This window comes from Opisthocomus hoazin, chromosome 1 (assembly GCF_030867145.1).
Source record: "Opisthocomus hoazin isolate bOpiHoa1 chromosome 1, bOpiHoa1.hap1, whole genome shotgun sequence".
NCBI lineage: Eukaryota > Metazoa > Chordata > Aves > Opisthocomiformes > Opisthocomidae > Opisthocomus > Opisthocomus hoazin.
This window is the reverse complement of record NC_134414.1, coordinates 63,944,073-63,956,685: the sequence shown is the minus strand read 5'-3', so window position 1 is coordinate 63,956,685 and position 12,613 is coordinate 63,944,073. Positions and strand designations below refer to the sequence as shown.

The following is a 12,613-nucleotide window of genomic DNA, read 5'->3' as shown; positions in this document are numbered from 1 at the left end:
CACCTCCGTGCGCAGCCTGGCTGGCAAAATAAGAAGGGCAAATCGAGGATTTCCCCTTTGCAAACGATGAGGCTCAGAGCTCAGGGAGGCGTAAGAAAGGGGTCTGGGAGAGACTGCTACCGGGAGAGCACCCGATGTGCCGAGGACAGGAGCAAATACCATGCTGCGGGTCATCAGCAGAAACCCTACAAAGCTCTTAGCATCAAGGGGCTTTTACCTGCCAGAATGACTCTTAAGAGAAAATACTTCAAGCACAGCAGCCCGACCTCCCCAAAAGGCATGAAAACTCCCGAGACCCCACTCACCCAGCCTTTACCAGTAGCCAAGAAACACCGCACATGCGCGTGAAGGCTCAGCGCTGGAAGGCACCGAGCATTTCCCAAGGGAACAAGCTCCTTCCCCATGCAGGGCCACGGAGCAAGGGTGGCCTGGGGCGTCGAAGACAGCATCCCGCAGTTGGCGGCATTCAAACTCAACGCGATCAAGCAGGTTTGGTGGAAGGTCCGTTAAGCCTCTCTCCCAGAGAAAGGTCTCCCGGGATAAATTAGGACACCGCCTACATAAAATGCACAACTGCAAATCCTTTTGGCACCACAGCTAGCATGTCGGTTCTTGAAATGACGCCAGGAGGCGTAACCTGGCTCCCTGCTCATAAGCACGGAGGTGTGATGGAAGAAGCGGTCGTCTCTTAAAAGCTGGTACACGAGACGAACACACGGTCAACCAGATCTTTTTTCTTGTGCTTAGACTAAATTATCTCCTCTCAAGCAGGCTGTCTTCAGTACCGCTAGTTATCACCATGATTTTAAAAGCTTTTCTGTTCACATCCCCTTATGACTCTATTCTGGTAAGCTACTAAAACTCTTTTTGCAGAAGTGTAAACTTCTGGCTGGCTACGTTTCTGCTGCTTCCAAGAAAGTGCCAAGCAGCTTTGCCCTGAAACTGGCTGTGCATCTGTTTGCGAGGTGGGCAGTGGATCTCAGCCAATGCCAGAACAGGACAGCGACGGGTTCTGGTTTCCTCATCCACGGGGTCCCTGTCCACGCTCATCCGCATCTTCTATTCGAGGGGGAATTCGGAGAACAATAATGTGCATTTTCAAAAGAAAGAAAAACTTAACCAGCTGTAGGTAAGCAAACTGCAACATCTGGGAAGAACAAAACCTGACCAATAGAGCACAGTAACAATGTTTTCCAGGAGGGGACAGCCCTGTTCTTTTGCAAAGGGGAACAAGACAGAGGAGGACCTCATTTACCACTTATACCAAACAAGAAAGCCTTCTAAGGAAAGTGTATTCATACCCAGTTCTAGTTTGCTCACACATTTTATGAATACTGGCTTTCACGTGGCTAATGGGTCCGTAAAGACAGGCACAGGACTGGGCAGGACTGTCCAGAACCGCGTTAGCTTTAAGCAGACTGGTTGGGGTGCCAGCAGTGATTAGCTGGACATGCTCGGCTTTGCACCCTGCTTCTCATTAGCATTAATTAGCCAGCATCGTACCTCTACTGCTGCCAGAATGAGAGCTGTCTGAGGCAGTAGTTTCACAGTCCTTAACGCAGAGGATGGAGATGCCAGAGTGCACAACAGGGAGCTGTTGTCGGTCCTGTGTCTTTCTGCCGAGGGCAGAGGAGAGTGGAGACCCAGTTCAGCAGAAACCTGGAGCAGCGTGGACAGGTAATAAAGATGTGCCAGCGTAACTTTAACCTGCCAAAAATGTTTGAGTGAACTTGAAACGCCAGAGCTAAGGCTCAGCTCCATAACATGATTCGCCTGACCTACCAGCGACGGCAGACGAAAGGCCCCATCCTGCACCTCCCTCCCTCGTGTGTAGCTCAGTGCCGGTGGCTGCAAGGTAAGCTGAGGCTCCATCAGGCCCAGGATTGCAATGCTGGGGACTCGATTAGCGGTGTTCAAGGTGCCCCCCTCCTCCCCAACATGAGCCGCTATCAGGTTAACATTAGCTTAGGTGAACCAAAGTGACCTTGCAGAACAGCAGATTCTGCAGATACAGCTCAACAGTTCTGCCAGATGAAGTGTTTTTATCACTAGAAAGTCACACTTTCAAATAAATTTCACCCCGAGGCCATAATCTCAAAAGATACACTTAAAAATGTGAAGAACATAAAATGAGTGATTTTTTTTTTTTTATAGAGGTTGAGGAAAGAAATCTCTCACAGACTTAACACTTTATTGATATTCTTGGTTATAGCCCTACACACGCCGAGCAGGATCCGCTACTGCTACGGACCGCGATTCATGTCTGTCATTTAAACGCTGCAACAAAGAAGAAAACTATTTCACAACTGACAACGGGGAGCCCTTTAATTTGCGAGAACAATTTCAGCTCTCATTGCGTTAGCACCCTCCAGTGTCCGATCCGTGAAAAAACATCATCATCACTAATTCGCCAAGTAGACACAAACTTGGGAGCGTGAAACGCAAGACGGAGCAGCGGTGGGTTCCTGGGAGGGAAGATGGCAATCTGAGATGAGAGAAGAAACTCCCAAGGCTAGAAACTTCAGCTGACATCATCCCTGCAGTCCCTGAAGAAGATCTGACACAGGGTTATTACTGATCCTGTATTATCTCCCATGCAGAGGTTCGGTAAGGCTCGCCACACCACGGAAACCTGGTGTGCCCGTGTCGGTGACACGGTGACAGAAGCAGCACTCTGCCTGCAGCTCCTCTCACGCTCCTTTGCTCGCAGCAGGCGTGCCGGTGTCCGCACCTTTGGCACGACAGGCTCTACCTGCCCACATGGTACATTTTGCACTCCGCAGTGCTCCGCCGAGACACGAGCTTCACGCTGCCGCTTTTGTTGATGTGGTGTGGGTATGTGGGTATACTTCTGCTGCAATAGTGTCCAGCGGAGGGCTACGAGGATGGTGAGGGGACTGGAGCATCTCTCCTACAAGGAGAGGCTGAGGGAGCTGGGCTTGTTCAGCCTGAAGAAGAGAAGGCTGCAAGGGGACCTAATATATGCTTACAAATATCTGAAGGGTGGGTGTCAGGAGGATGGGGCCAAATTCTTTTTCAGTGGTGCCCAGCGACAGGACAAGGGGCAACGGGCACAAACTGAAGCACAGGAAGTTCTGTCTGAACATGAGGAAGAACTTCTTCCCTCTGAGGGTGACGGAGCACTGGAACAGGCTGCCCAGGGAGGTTGTGGAGTCTCCTTCTCTGGAGATATTCAAGACCTGCCTGGACAAGGTCCTGTGCAGCCTGCTGTAGGTGACCCTGCTTCGGCAGGAGGGTTGGACTAGATGACCCACAGAGGTCCCTTCCAACCCCTACCATTCTGTGATTCTGTGAATGTGCCGTGTAAAGAAACACACGTAAAAAAACCTCTCACACATGCATGAAGCACTCAGCTAGCTGAGGGCAAACAGGTGATCGTGCTTACACGTGCAGTGCTCTTCTCTTACACTGCAAACGTCAAGAGAAAGCCCTTCATAAAGATCTGTCATCAAGAGCATTTTTACAGTTGATGCTTTACTGCAACATTGTCTTTAAAATCACATTTGAAGCTCTTAACAACAACAACAGAAAGAACAGTTGTGTTTGTTATTAAAAAACAGCTGGAAGGAGTTTTTTTTAACTTTTTCCAACAAGACAAAAAGTCTTTCCCAGGCAAGGAAAGCCCAAAAAGCTCTGGAAGGTTGCAAGTGAGCAAAACCATCTCTGGGTACCACAGGTTTTGCCTGCCTGCTGACGACAAAAATATTCCATCCGCGCTCTCACGGCAGCACTGCACAGCGGCTTCGCAGGGGCAGCACCACCCCTGTGAAGAGGGTTTGGTGGCAGCCTGACAGGCACCGCACCGCATCGGAGGGACCTGCTGTGATGAGGGCTCCGGCCCCACCGCGTGGCAACGAGTGCCGTGGGACCCCAGCGCCGGGGTCCAGACCCAGGGGTACCCACCAACTCCTCCTAAAGACCGGGGAGCTGCTAATTAAACCCAACCAACACATGTATCAATCGCCAATTTTGAAGCTGTCCCCATATTTTCTCTCCCTGCTGCACACGGCTACATGGCTGCCCAGCTCAAAGATGAGCAAGGACTCCTCACGCCTCATCCTGCTCTTGTCTCCGACCACCTGGATGCCCCAAATTCTGTGGCCTGCACCATCATGGTGGGCTCTCAGGCTCCACACCAGCACCAACGAGACAAGGGCAAGTGGTTCCCACTGCAGGGAGCCCGTCACACCTCCTGGGAGTCAAGTGAGGGGGTTGTGGTGCTCGGCAAGGAAGCCCTTCCCGACCATGGCTGGAAAGGAGCAGCCTCACCGCAGGCGTGCGCTCAGCCTCCCCTCCCAGCCCTGAACGGCCCCTACGCACTTATAAACGTGATCATCTGATTGCCCTCACGCTGCGTAGGCTCCTCTTCTCCCCACGGTATAAATACTTGAAATTCCTCACAGCCAGAAACAGCAAGGCATGGCATTTATGATTCTGCAACAACAGAATCATAGAACGGTTTGGGTTGAAGGGACCTTAAAGATCAGGTGGTTCCAACCCCCCTGCCATCAGCAGGGACACCTTCCACTAGACCAGGTTGCTCAGAGCCCCATCCAACCTGGCCCTGAACACTGCCACGGAGGGGGCAGCCACCTCTTCTCTGGGCAACCTGTGCCAGTGCCTCACCACCCTCCTGGTGAAGAATTTCTTCCTAATATCTAATCTAAATCTGCCCTCTTTTAGTTTAGAGCCATTCCCCCTTGTCCTATCACTACACACCCTTGTGAAAAGCCCCTCTCCATCCTTCCTGTAGGCCCCTTCAGGTACTGGCAGGCTGCTATAAGGTCACCCCGGAGCCTTCTCTTCTCCAGGCTGAACAGCCCCATCTCCCGCAGCCTGTCCTCATAGGAAAGACAGAACAGATGATTCTCTTTATGGGGGGAAAGGGGAATGACAAAAAAAAAGGCACGTACATAGAATCATAGAATCATTAAGGTTGGAAAAGACCTCTAAGATCATCAAGTCCAACCATCAACCCAACACCACCGTGCCTGCGAAACCATGTCCCGAAGTGCCACATCTACACGTTTTTTGAACGCCTCCAGGGATGGGGACTCCCCCCCTCCCACGGGCAGCCGGCACCAGTGTGGCTCACGGTAACCGAGCGCTCACACCGGCGCTCCTCCACCCCCGCCGCCCGGGCCCGGGCCCCGCCGCTTCTCCCGCGCAGGCAGCCCGGGGCCCGCCCCACGCCACGCACCGGGGAGGGGGGGAGAAGGGACCCCCGGGCGTCGCTTCCAGCGGGGAGGGGGCGGTGCCGGGGGTCCGCTGGTCCCGCCCCCCGCGCGCGGCGCCCGCGTCACTCACAGTCTCCGCCTCCCCAGGCGCAGCCCAGCCCGCGAGAGGATCCGCGCCGCCGCCGCCATCGTCAACGCCTCGGCACCGCCCTCCCCCGCCCCCCCCCGTGGCCCATTGGCCATTCCCCGCCGCCGGGCCCCTCCTTCCCGCGGTGAGGATTGGTCGGGAGGGGGCAGAGAGGCGTGCCCTCCGCCGCGCCCCGCACATGCCCGAGCCGGCGGGGGAGGAGCCTGCGCGATCGCGATCGCGGGGGCGGTGTTTGTCGCAGGGCCGGTACCGGCCGTTGGGCGGGCGCGGCGCTGGCCGTTGGGCCCAAGTCGGTGCCGGCGGCAGGCCTGGGCCTGCGCGCCCCGGGGTGGGGCGGGACAGCTGCGGGAGGCGGTTCCTGTGGCCCTCCCCGCTGCCCCAGGGCAGGGTGCAGCCGCCCTGGCAGCCAGCCAGGCCCCTCCGAGCCCGCAGGCCTGGATGGGAGCCGGGCCCGCACCTGCCTCGGCCTGCCCGAAGCGCCTGAGGGACGGCGCCCGTAAGGGGGGCCGGCTGCTCCCCGGCCGGGCTCATGCACCTTGGCACAGGCACCACTGTGGCGAGGCCTGCTGGGCCGGGGCTGGGTTTGCAGGGAGGCTGCTGGAGCCGGCGCCTGTGCGGGGGCATGCTGGCCGAGCCTCGGCGGTGGGCCAGGCCCGCTGCTGCGGCAGAGGCTGTCGGCACGAGTGGCTCCAGCTTCAGGGCTCGGTTCTGGCTGGGGTGCTTCCGCTCTGCGCCTCTCTCTGTGGAAATGGCTGCCATGAATGGAAGTGGGTGGTTCTTGCCGAGGAGGACAAAGTGCCAAGACCAAAGTTAACGTGCAAAGTAGCAGGGGTGGAGGCTGGAAAGAAACAGAGTTGAAAAGGAAGGGCTCCTTAAGCTCGAGTAGGGCTTCTGCCCATCTTCTTCAGTCAAAGTTCAGACTGAGAACATGTTTTTCCTTGCCGTGCTGCTCAAATGTGCTGGAGTGGCCACAGAAGCATAATCCCAGCGAGCTCCTCCAGGAGTGTGGGTGTTTCAGCCAGGTGTCCTAGGGACAGGAGCTTGGATCGTGCCACCTATCTGTCCCGTCGTCTGCCATCCCTGCCCTCCCACAGCTGGGGAATGCGTTGCCCATTTTGGACCAAGTCTGGTCCACAAGATCCACAAGACACTCGGTTTCAACAGCTTTTATAAGAACAGGAGAAGGGTAATGAAACAACAGCCAAAACCAGTGCCCCCACTCCTCGTAAGGCACAGGATCCATGCAGATCAAGCTCGGGTCCTTTTGGAAGAGCTTTTTTATTTTCTGGTGTCATCCAGTTTTGCCATATAATTTTGTTCTTTCTCTGACACCCAGTTTGCTTTTCTTTCTCAGAGGGCTGTGCAGAGATTTTCCCAGCTGGCTTAGCATCCCTTTGCTGGGGAAGCGGTGCCAGCAAGCGTGAGTTTCCCCTCCTAGCAAAATGCAATACGCTGTTTTGAAGAGCTGTGCTGAAGCATGAACGTGACCTGCGCTCAGCTTCCCTTCCCTCTGTAATCTTGCGTGCTAGTCGTGGGTGATGCCACTTGAATCTGACAGAACGTGATAATGAAAAGCCGTTTCCTGGAATCACCAGTAGCATGATAGCGTTAACCCTTTTCAGTGTAGGTCCAGCCAACTGTGCGTGGCAGAGACTCTTCCTTCTCCCTCCCATCACTAGCACCTCCCTCTGTTCGCCCTCTCCTCCCGCCAAACTTATCTATCTCCCTGGGGAGCTTCTCCTCGTGAGGGATGAAAGGGCAGGAGGAGGTGGAAGAGAACCTCAGACTTGTCTCCTGCCCCGTAGGGAAGGGGGATATCCTTCCTGGCACCTCTCTTGTCTTTTCTGACTCCAAGACTCCCAGGTGCACAAAACGTTCTCCTTCCCACTTTGCTGATGAGGCCAGCCAGCAGCGGGGTAAAAAAAGAGATGTGTGGCCCCTGACAGACCCTCTTGGCTATATCTCCCTGTGGCTCCCCGCGCCAGCCTGGAGAGGATGAGAGCAGGGGTACAGCCAGCCTGGGGGAGACCTCCTGAAATGTGGATATCTCTCTTGCAAGGACAGCATGTAGTGCTGCAGCGTGCCAGGTGGAGGCGGGACGCGGTGGTGACAGCAGGTCAGCCCTCGCCACTGCCTGCAGAGCAGCTTGCAGGCTTCATCGGAAGCCCAAACACCCTCTTGTCAGCCCTGGTAGCCGTGCATAGGTTTTGCATAAACCAGTGTTGGAAAGCCTGGGGTAGCCTGGCCTGCTCATTTCCAAATGACATGTGCCCCTTTGACTTGTAAATGATCATAGAAACACAGGGACGTCAATTAAATCTCATTACTGTCTTTTCCCTTATGTATTCTGGGAAAAATACCTTTCATCCGTCTTGCCCTTTTAAAGCTGGAAGCCTTTTAAAGATGCTATGTTCCCCATTAATTGGACTAAGCCAATCTAACGTTTTCCAGGACGCTCAGAAGGTATCTATGACTTGCACTGGCATCCTCAAGAGTCAGGCACCCAGGTGCTCATGAGGATGTGAGTCTTACAGCAGCCGTGTCTCTGGGGCTGAGACCCTGGGTGCAGGAAGAGTACATGGAGAAAACGGTTGCTGAGCTCGGCTGCGGCCGGTAGTCACTGTTGTGATGCTTTTGTCGGGGCTACTGTTTTTTGTGTCTCCTCACAAAACCTCATCTGTGCACATGTTTCAGCCGAACGTGTGATAACTACATGCAGCAATTAGTGGGAGAGAGCGATCCTGCAACTTACCAGATGGAAAACAAATGATGAAGATGGAATGACTCATAGACTGCGCTGCCGAAAAACATTTAGCAATTTTAAAAGACCAGGAAAAATAGTCTAAAAAAAGATAACTGCCTACCAGTCTTCCTTCTCTTATTTCAAGAAAGCATCGCAGCAAACACAGTGCTACAACGTACATTTCGTGTACACTATTTATTTCAACAGTTGTATTTCAAACACCTTTTTTGTAATGGTGGCCTGGTATCCTCTGGGATGTTGAAAGCATAAGGTTTCTGTGAAAGAGCAAACCAAATATACTGGAAGAAGATATGGCTGTCACTGTCCTTCAATCATTTTTTAATTTGTTAGTGATCTCTTAATGATATAATTAGTGACTAAAGTAGGTATTTTTGCATGAGAAAGGTAAAAGAAACTGTGTAGAACAGAAGTACTGTAGAACTATTGATGAGCCATGCTGATAAAAATAAATAATCTTTTACTGGATTCTGAGTAGGAAAAAGACCTGTGTTGCTGCCTGAAGCTATTGCACCTCAGTGTCCTCTTGACACTCATTTGCTTTGATTTTCAAAAGAGAAATGAGCATTGCAATAGTCAAGGAATGAAGTGCCTTCCTCTTGGTGTTATGAGCGCAAAGGGATGTCCTCCTCAGCTCCTTGTGCACAAATGGGAAATAAATAACTGTCGGGACCATCCTTGCCGAGATCTCTGTGCCTCCCTTCAACAGGCGCTCATTTTTGCTGGCCAGCAGGTTCAAGTGCCTCTGTGGCGAACGCACTGCTTTGGGCCTGGTCTCCTGCCCGGCCCAGTGCTTGCAGGGGTCTCTGAGCCCCTCTGCTGCCTCCTGGCTCCCCGGCGGCGAGAGCACTGGGCGCCCGGTGGGAGCCCTCTCTGCAGTGCCTCCTGTGCCACCAGACTGCTTCCAGCGCTCCCTCGGCTCATCCCGGACTTTCCAGCTCCCCACCATGAGCACCCTGGGAAGCCCATGCCTCCTGCTTGCCTCCTGCCATGGGTGCCAGCAGAGCTCCTGCTGGGGCCAGCCCTGCGAGTCAGAGCGCGCCCCTGCACCCCCAGCCCCTTCTGCAGGGCACGCCGAGGTCCTCCTTGCAGGCTGCGGTGCCAGCCGTCCCTCCGTGGGTCTCCTGCAAGAGCAGGGTGGGAGGACGTGTTCCCCCCCAGATCTGCCACGTGGCCGTCCCTGGGGCTGGTGGGGCACTCGTGTCAGAAGACCTCTTCAAGCTCCTGCAAGAAGAGCATGCCTGCCAGGACACCTCGCACCCACTAACCCTGCTGGTGCCCTGACCCTTGAAGAACACTGCCTTCACCACCTTTGGCTTTATGTGGCCCTCTCGAACCCAGCAGCAGCCAGGAGGTCTGCACCTCCACAGCACTGCCGTGGACCGTCTGGCCATGGAGAAACTGCCGTCAGCCTCACAGCACAGTGACCGGCAGTGACATCTCCTAAGATATCCACCCTTGGTTGGGCCTCACTGGATTTTCTAGAGGAGCGACAGGGTTGACTTGGCCTGGACAGTGGGTTAAGGAGATAATAGAAGAGGTGATAAAAATACAGGGGGTTAAACAAGGGCAAGGAAAGGAAGAGAAAGGATTTTGAGCCAGAAGAAAGGTGGATGGGTGGGAAGGAGTAGCAAAGTCAAAAAGTGCTGTGGACAAGCAGTCAAAGGCTCATGGGGGGGGCAGACTTGCCCCGTATAAAGTGCAAGAACTGCTTCAGGATGCTCCGGGAGTTCCTGATGGTACAAGAGCCATCTCCTGTTGGCACGCCTGTGTTTGTTAGGAGACCCCACGATGGTGCAGCTCACCTCTGCACTAGACACTGGACTCTATTGTCCCCAGCAGGCAGAAGATTACTGAGAAGTGTCTGTGTGGAGTCACTGGAGTTCAGAAAAGTCAAAATATTTTCTTGCTGGGAAGCAGCACACAGCCTGTGTGGTCTATACACTTGCTGGGAGAAATTAGAGGAGAAAAAAAAAAGGGGAAAACAACTGGAAAGCAGAGTTTGTAACAGCATTTGAAGCGGAGAGATGTGCTTACCAGTCCTCCAGGTGGGAGCAGGTGATCTATTACAAAAAGTGGTGTGGTTTCAGTATTGTTTTTCTTCTTCGCTCCTTATACATCCCCCCATTTTATTTACTGCTATACGTTGAGCAGATGTTTTCACCGGACTGGAGTGGGGCTGTTACTTGCGCGTTAGCCGGTCACTTAGTGCTGAACAGCGCACGGACGTGGTTCAGGATGCTCTCCTCTGCGTGCGTTACCTTGGGCTTGCTCATGCAGTGCCTGCTCTGCCGCCGGGGAGGGGGAATCCCAGCGCTCCCCCCGGCGTGGGGCCTGCGAGCCGTGCCTGTGCCGCTCCCGGGGATGCGGAGCTGTGCGTGGGCACTGACCACAGCCTGCTGGGGCTCGTCCGGATAGACACCCTGAGCAAGTTTGCTGATGACACCAAGCTGAGTGGTGCGGTTGACATGCTGGAGGGAAGGGATGCCACCCTGAGGGACCTTGACAGGCTGGAGAGGTGGGCCTGTGCGAACCTCATGAAGTTCAACAAGGCTAAGTGCAAGGTCCTGCACATGGGTCAGGGCAATCCCAAGCCCAAATACAGGCTGGGTGGAGAATGGATTGAGAGCAGCCCTGAGGAGAAGGACTTGGGGTTGCTGGTTGACGAGAAGCTCAACATGACTCAGCAATATGCGCTCGTGGCCCAGAAGGCCAACCGTATCCTGGGCTGCATCAAGAGAAGCGTGGCCAGCAGGGCGAGGGAGGTGATTCTGCCCCTCTGCTCTTCTCTGGTGAGACCCCACCTGGAGTCCTGTGTCCAGCTCTGGAGCCCTCAGCACAGGAAGGACGTGGACCTGTTGGAGCGGGTCCAGAGGAGGCCACAAAAATGATCCGAAGGCTGGAGCACCTCTCCTATGAGGAAAGGCTGAGACAGAGTTCGGGCTGTTCAGCCTGGAGCAGAGAAGGCTGCGGGGACACCTTACAGCAGCCTTCCAGTACCTGAAGGGGGGCTGCAAGAGAGCTGGAGACGGACTTTTGACAAGGAAATGGAGTGATAGGACAAGGGGTAATGGCTGTAGACTGAAAGAGGGTAGGTTTAGATTAGAGATAAGGAAGACACCTTCCACGCTCAAGGAGAAGAGTGCAGCTCAGAGCGACCATGACTCCTTCCTGAACTGCCTCCTGCAGGAGTGTGTGCTTTCCCTGACTACAGGCAGAGCTTGGGAAGAATAACCTTAAAGATTCAGCATGGGTGCCAGGTGAAGGTGGGTGGTGGGGACACTTCCCTACCTTACGTGGTGCTGGAGAGTCTCTGCTGCGGGTGCGCCAGTGGTTTACTTAATGAGAGGCAGACAAAGCTATAGTTCAGAAGCAGGAACAAAACAGACATGGAGCTATTTGGAGCAAATTTATTTTAAAAAGAATATAATCCATCATGCTGAGTTTCCTACATGCAATACTGTCAAGCTGTGAGAGGGAAATGAAGATGCTAGGAGAAAAGTGTGATGCACATGCAGAGGAGGAGGGGGCCAGGAAAGCAGACTGCCCTTCCTAACACTGTTACTTTGACAGATTTCAAAACTCAAAACATTCTGTATATCTTGCAGCTGGTTATATATAAACGCTTGTTGGTATTTATATACTCTATGCTTTTATTTCAAAGTCCTGCCTCCCCATACATTGGATAGTGCTTTCACCTTTCTGGAGCTTCCTTAAACTCGCTTTGCTGCAGGATGTTTTTAAAGCCAGTCGATAATCTGCAGGCTGTCGACACCAGAATGCTGCCATGGCTTGTGTGCCATTAAACTGGATCACAGCCATGTTCAGCTATAGAACCTGAACTCAATACATTGTGTCAGTATACACTATAGATCCCTTAATCCATAGACTATTATTAAAATAGCGGATTAAGGCATTGTTTGGGATCAGGGCATGCTGTATATGTAACAAAACAATTTAGCTGGGATGATTAGTATTTATTACTCAACACAAAAATTGATCGAAGGATTCATAGATGCTTATAATATCACAGTTTGTATTTGATCACTAAATTACTGCATTTTGCCCTGCAAGTTCTTGTGAAGACCTGAGAATAAATTAATTGCTGTGTGAAAAAGTAAAAACTGAATAACTGACATAACTCTGTTACTAATTAAAATATTTTAACTTCATACTAATATAAAATACATTGTATTTAGGTGGTTTAAAATACATTGTATGAGAATGTGCATGGAAAGGACATTCAGACTTCCGAAATAATGGCTTGTCAAATGTGTTTTTTTTTAAAAAAGAGTTCACAAGCTGTTACACGGATCAGTGTCAACTTAATCTAACCCAAAGCTAACTGGAAACCAGAAGTATTTTTTCCGTACCATTCTCTTCTGTCAACAGTCTTTCTGAATTTGTCAGAAGGCGAAGTTTTATTCAACCGTGTGGTAAAGTCGAACTGAGGAAGACAGTGGCAGTCTCACAGACTTCTCTTTAAGGCAGCAGAGGGCTGTCACC

The 12,613-nt window shown here is 52.8% G+C and overlaps 1 protein-coding gene across 2 annotated transcripts in view; it reads right to left on the bottom strand.

Moving 5' to 3' along the window:
• The window catches only part of CLYBL (citramalyl-CoA lyase), a 173,283-nt gene extending 167,885 nt beyond the window's left edge, over positions 1–5,398 (bottom strand). For both annotated transcript variants that reach the window (XM_075424202.1, XM_075424210.1), the window contains exon 1: positions 5,329–5,398. In XM_075424202.1, coding sequence (XP_075280317.1) covers positions 5,329–5,387 — 59 coding nt within the window. In that variant the 5' untranslated portion in view covers positions 5,388–5,398. The remainder of the gene's footprint in view (positions 1–5,328) is intronic.
• Positions 5,399–12,613: the final 7,215 nt, after the last annotated feature.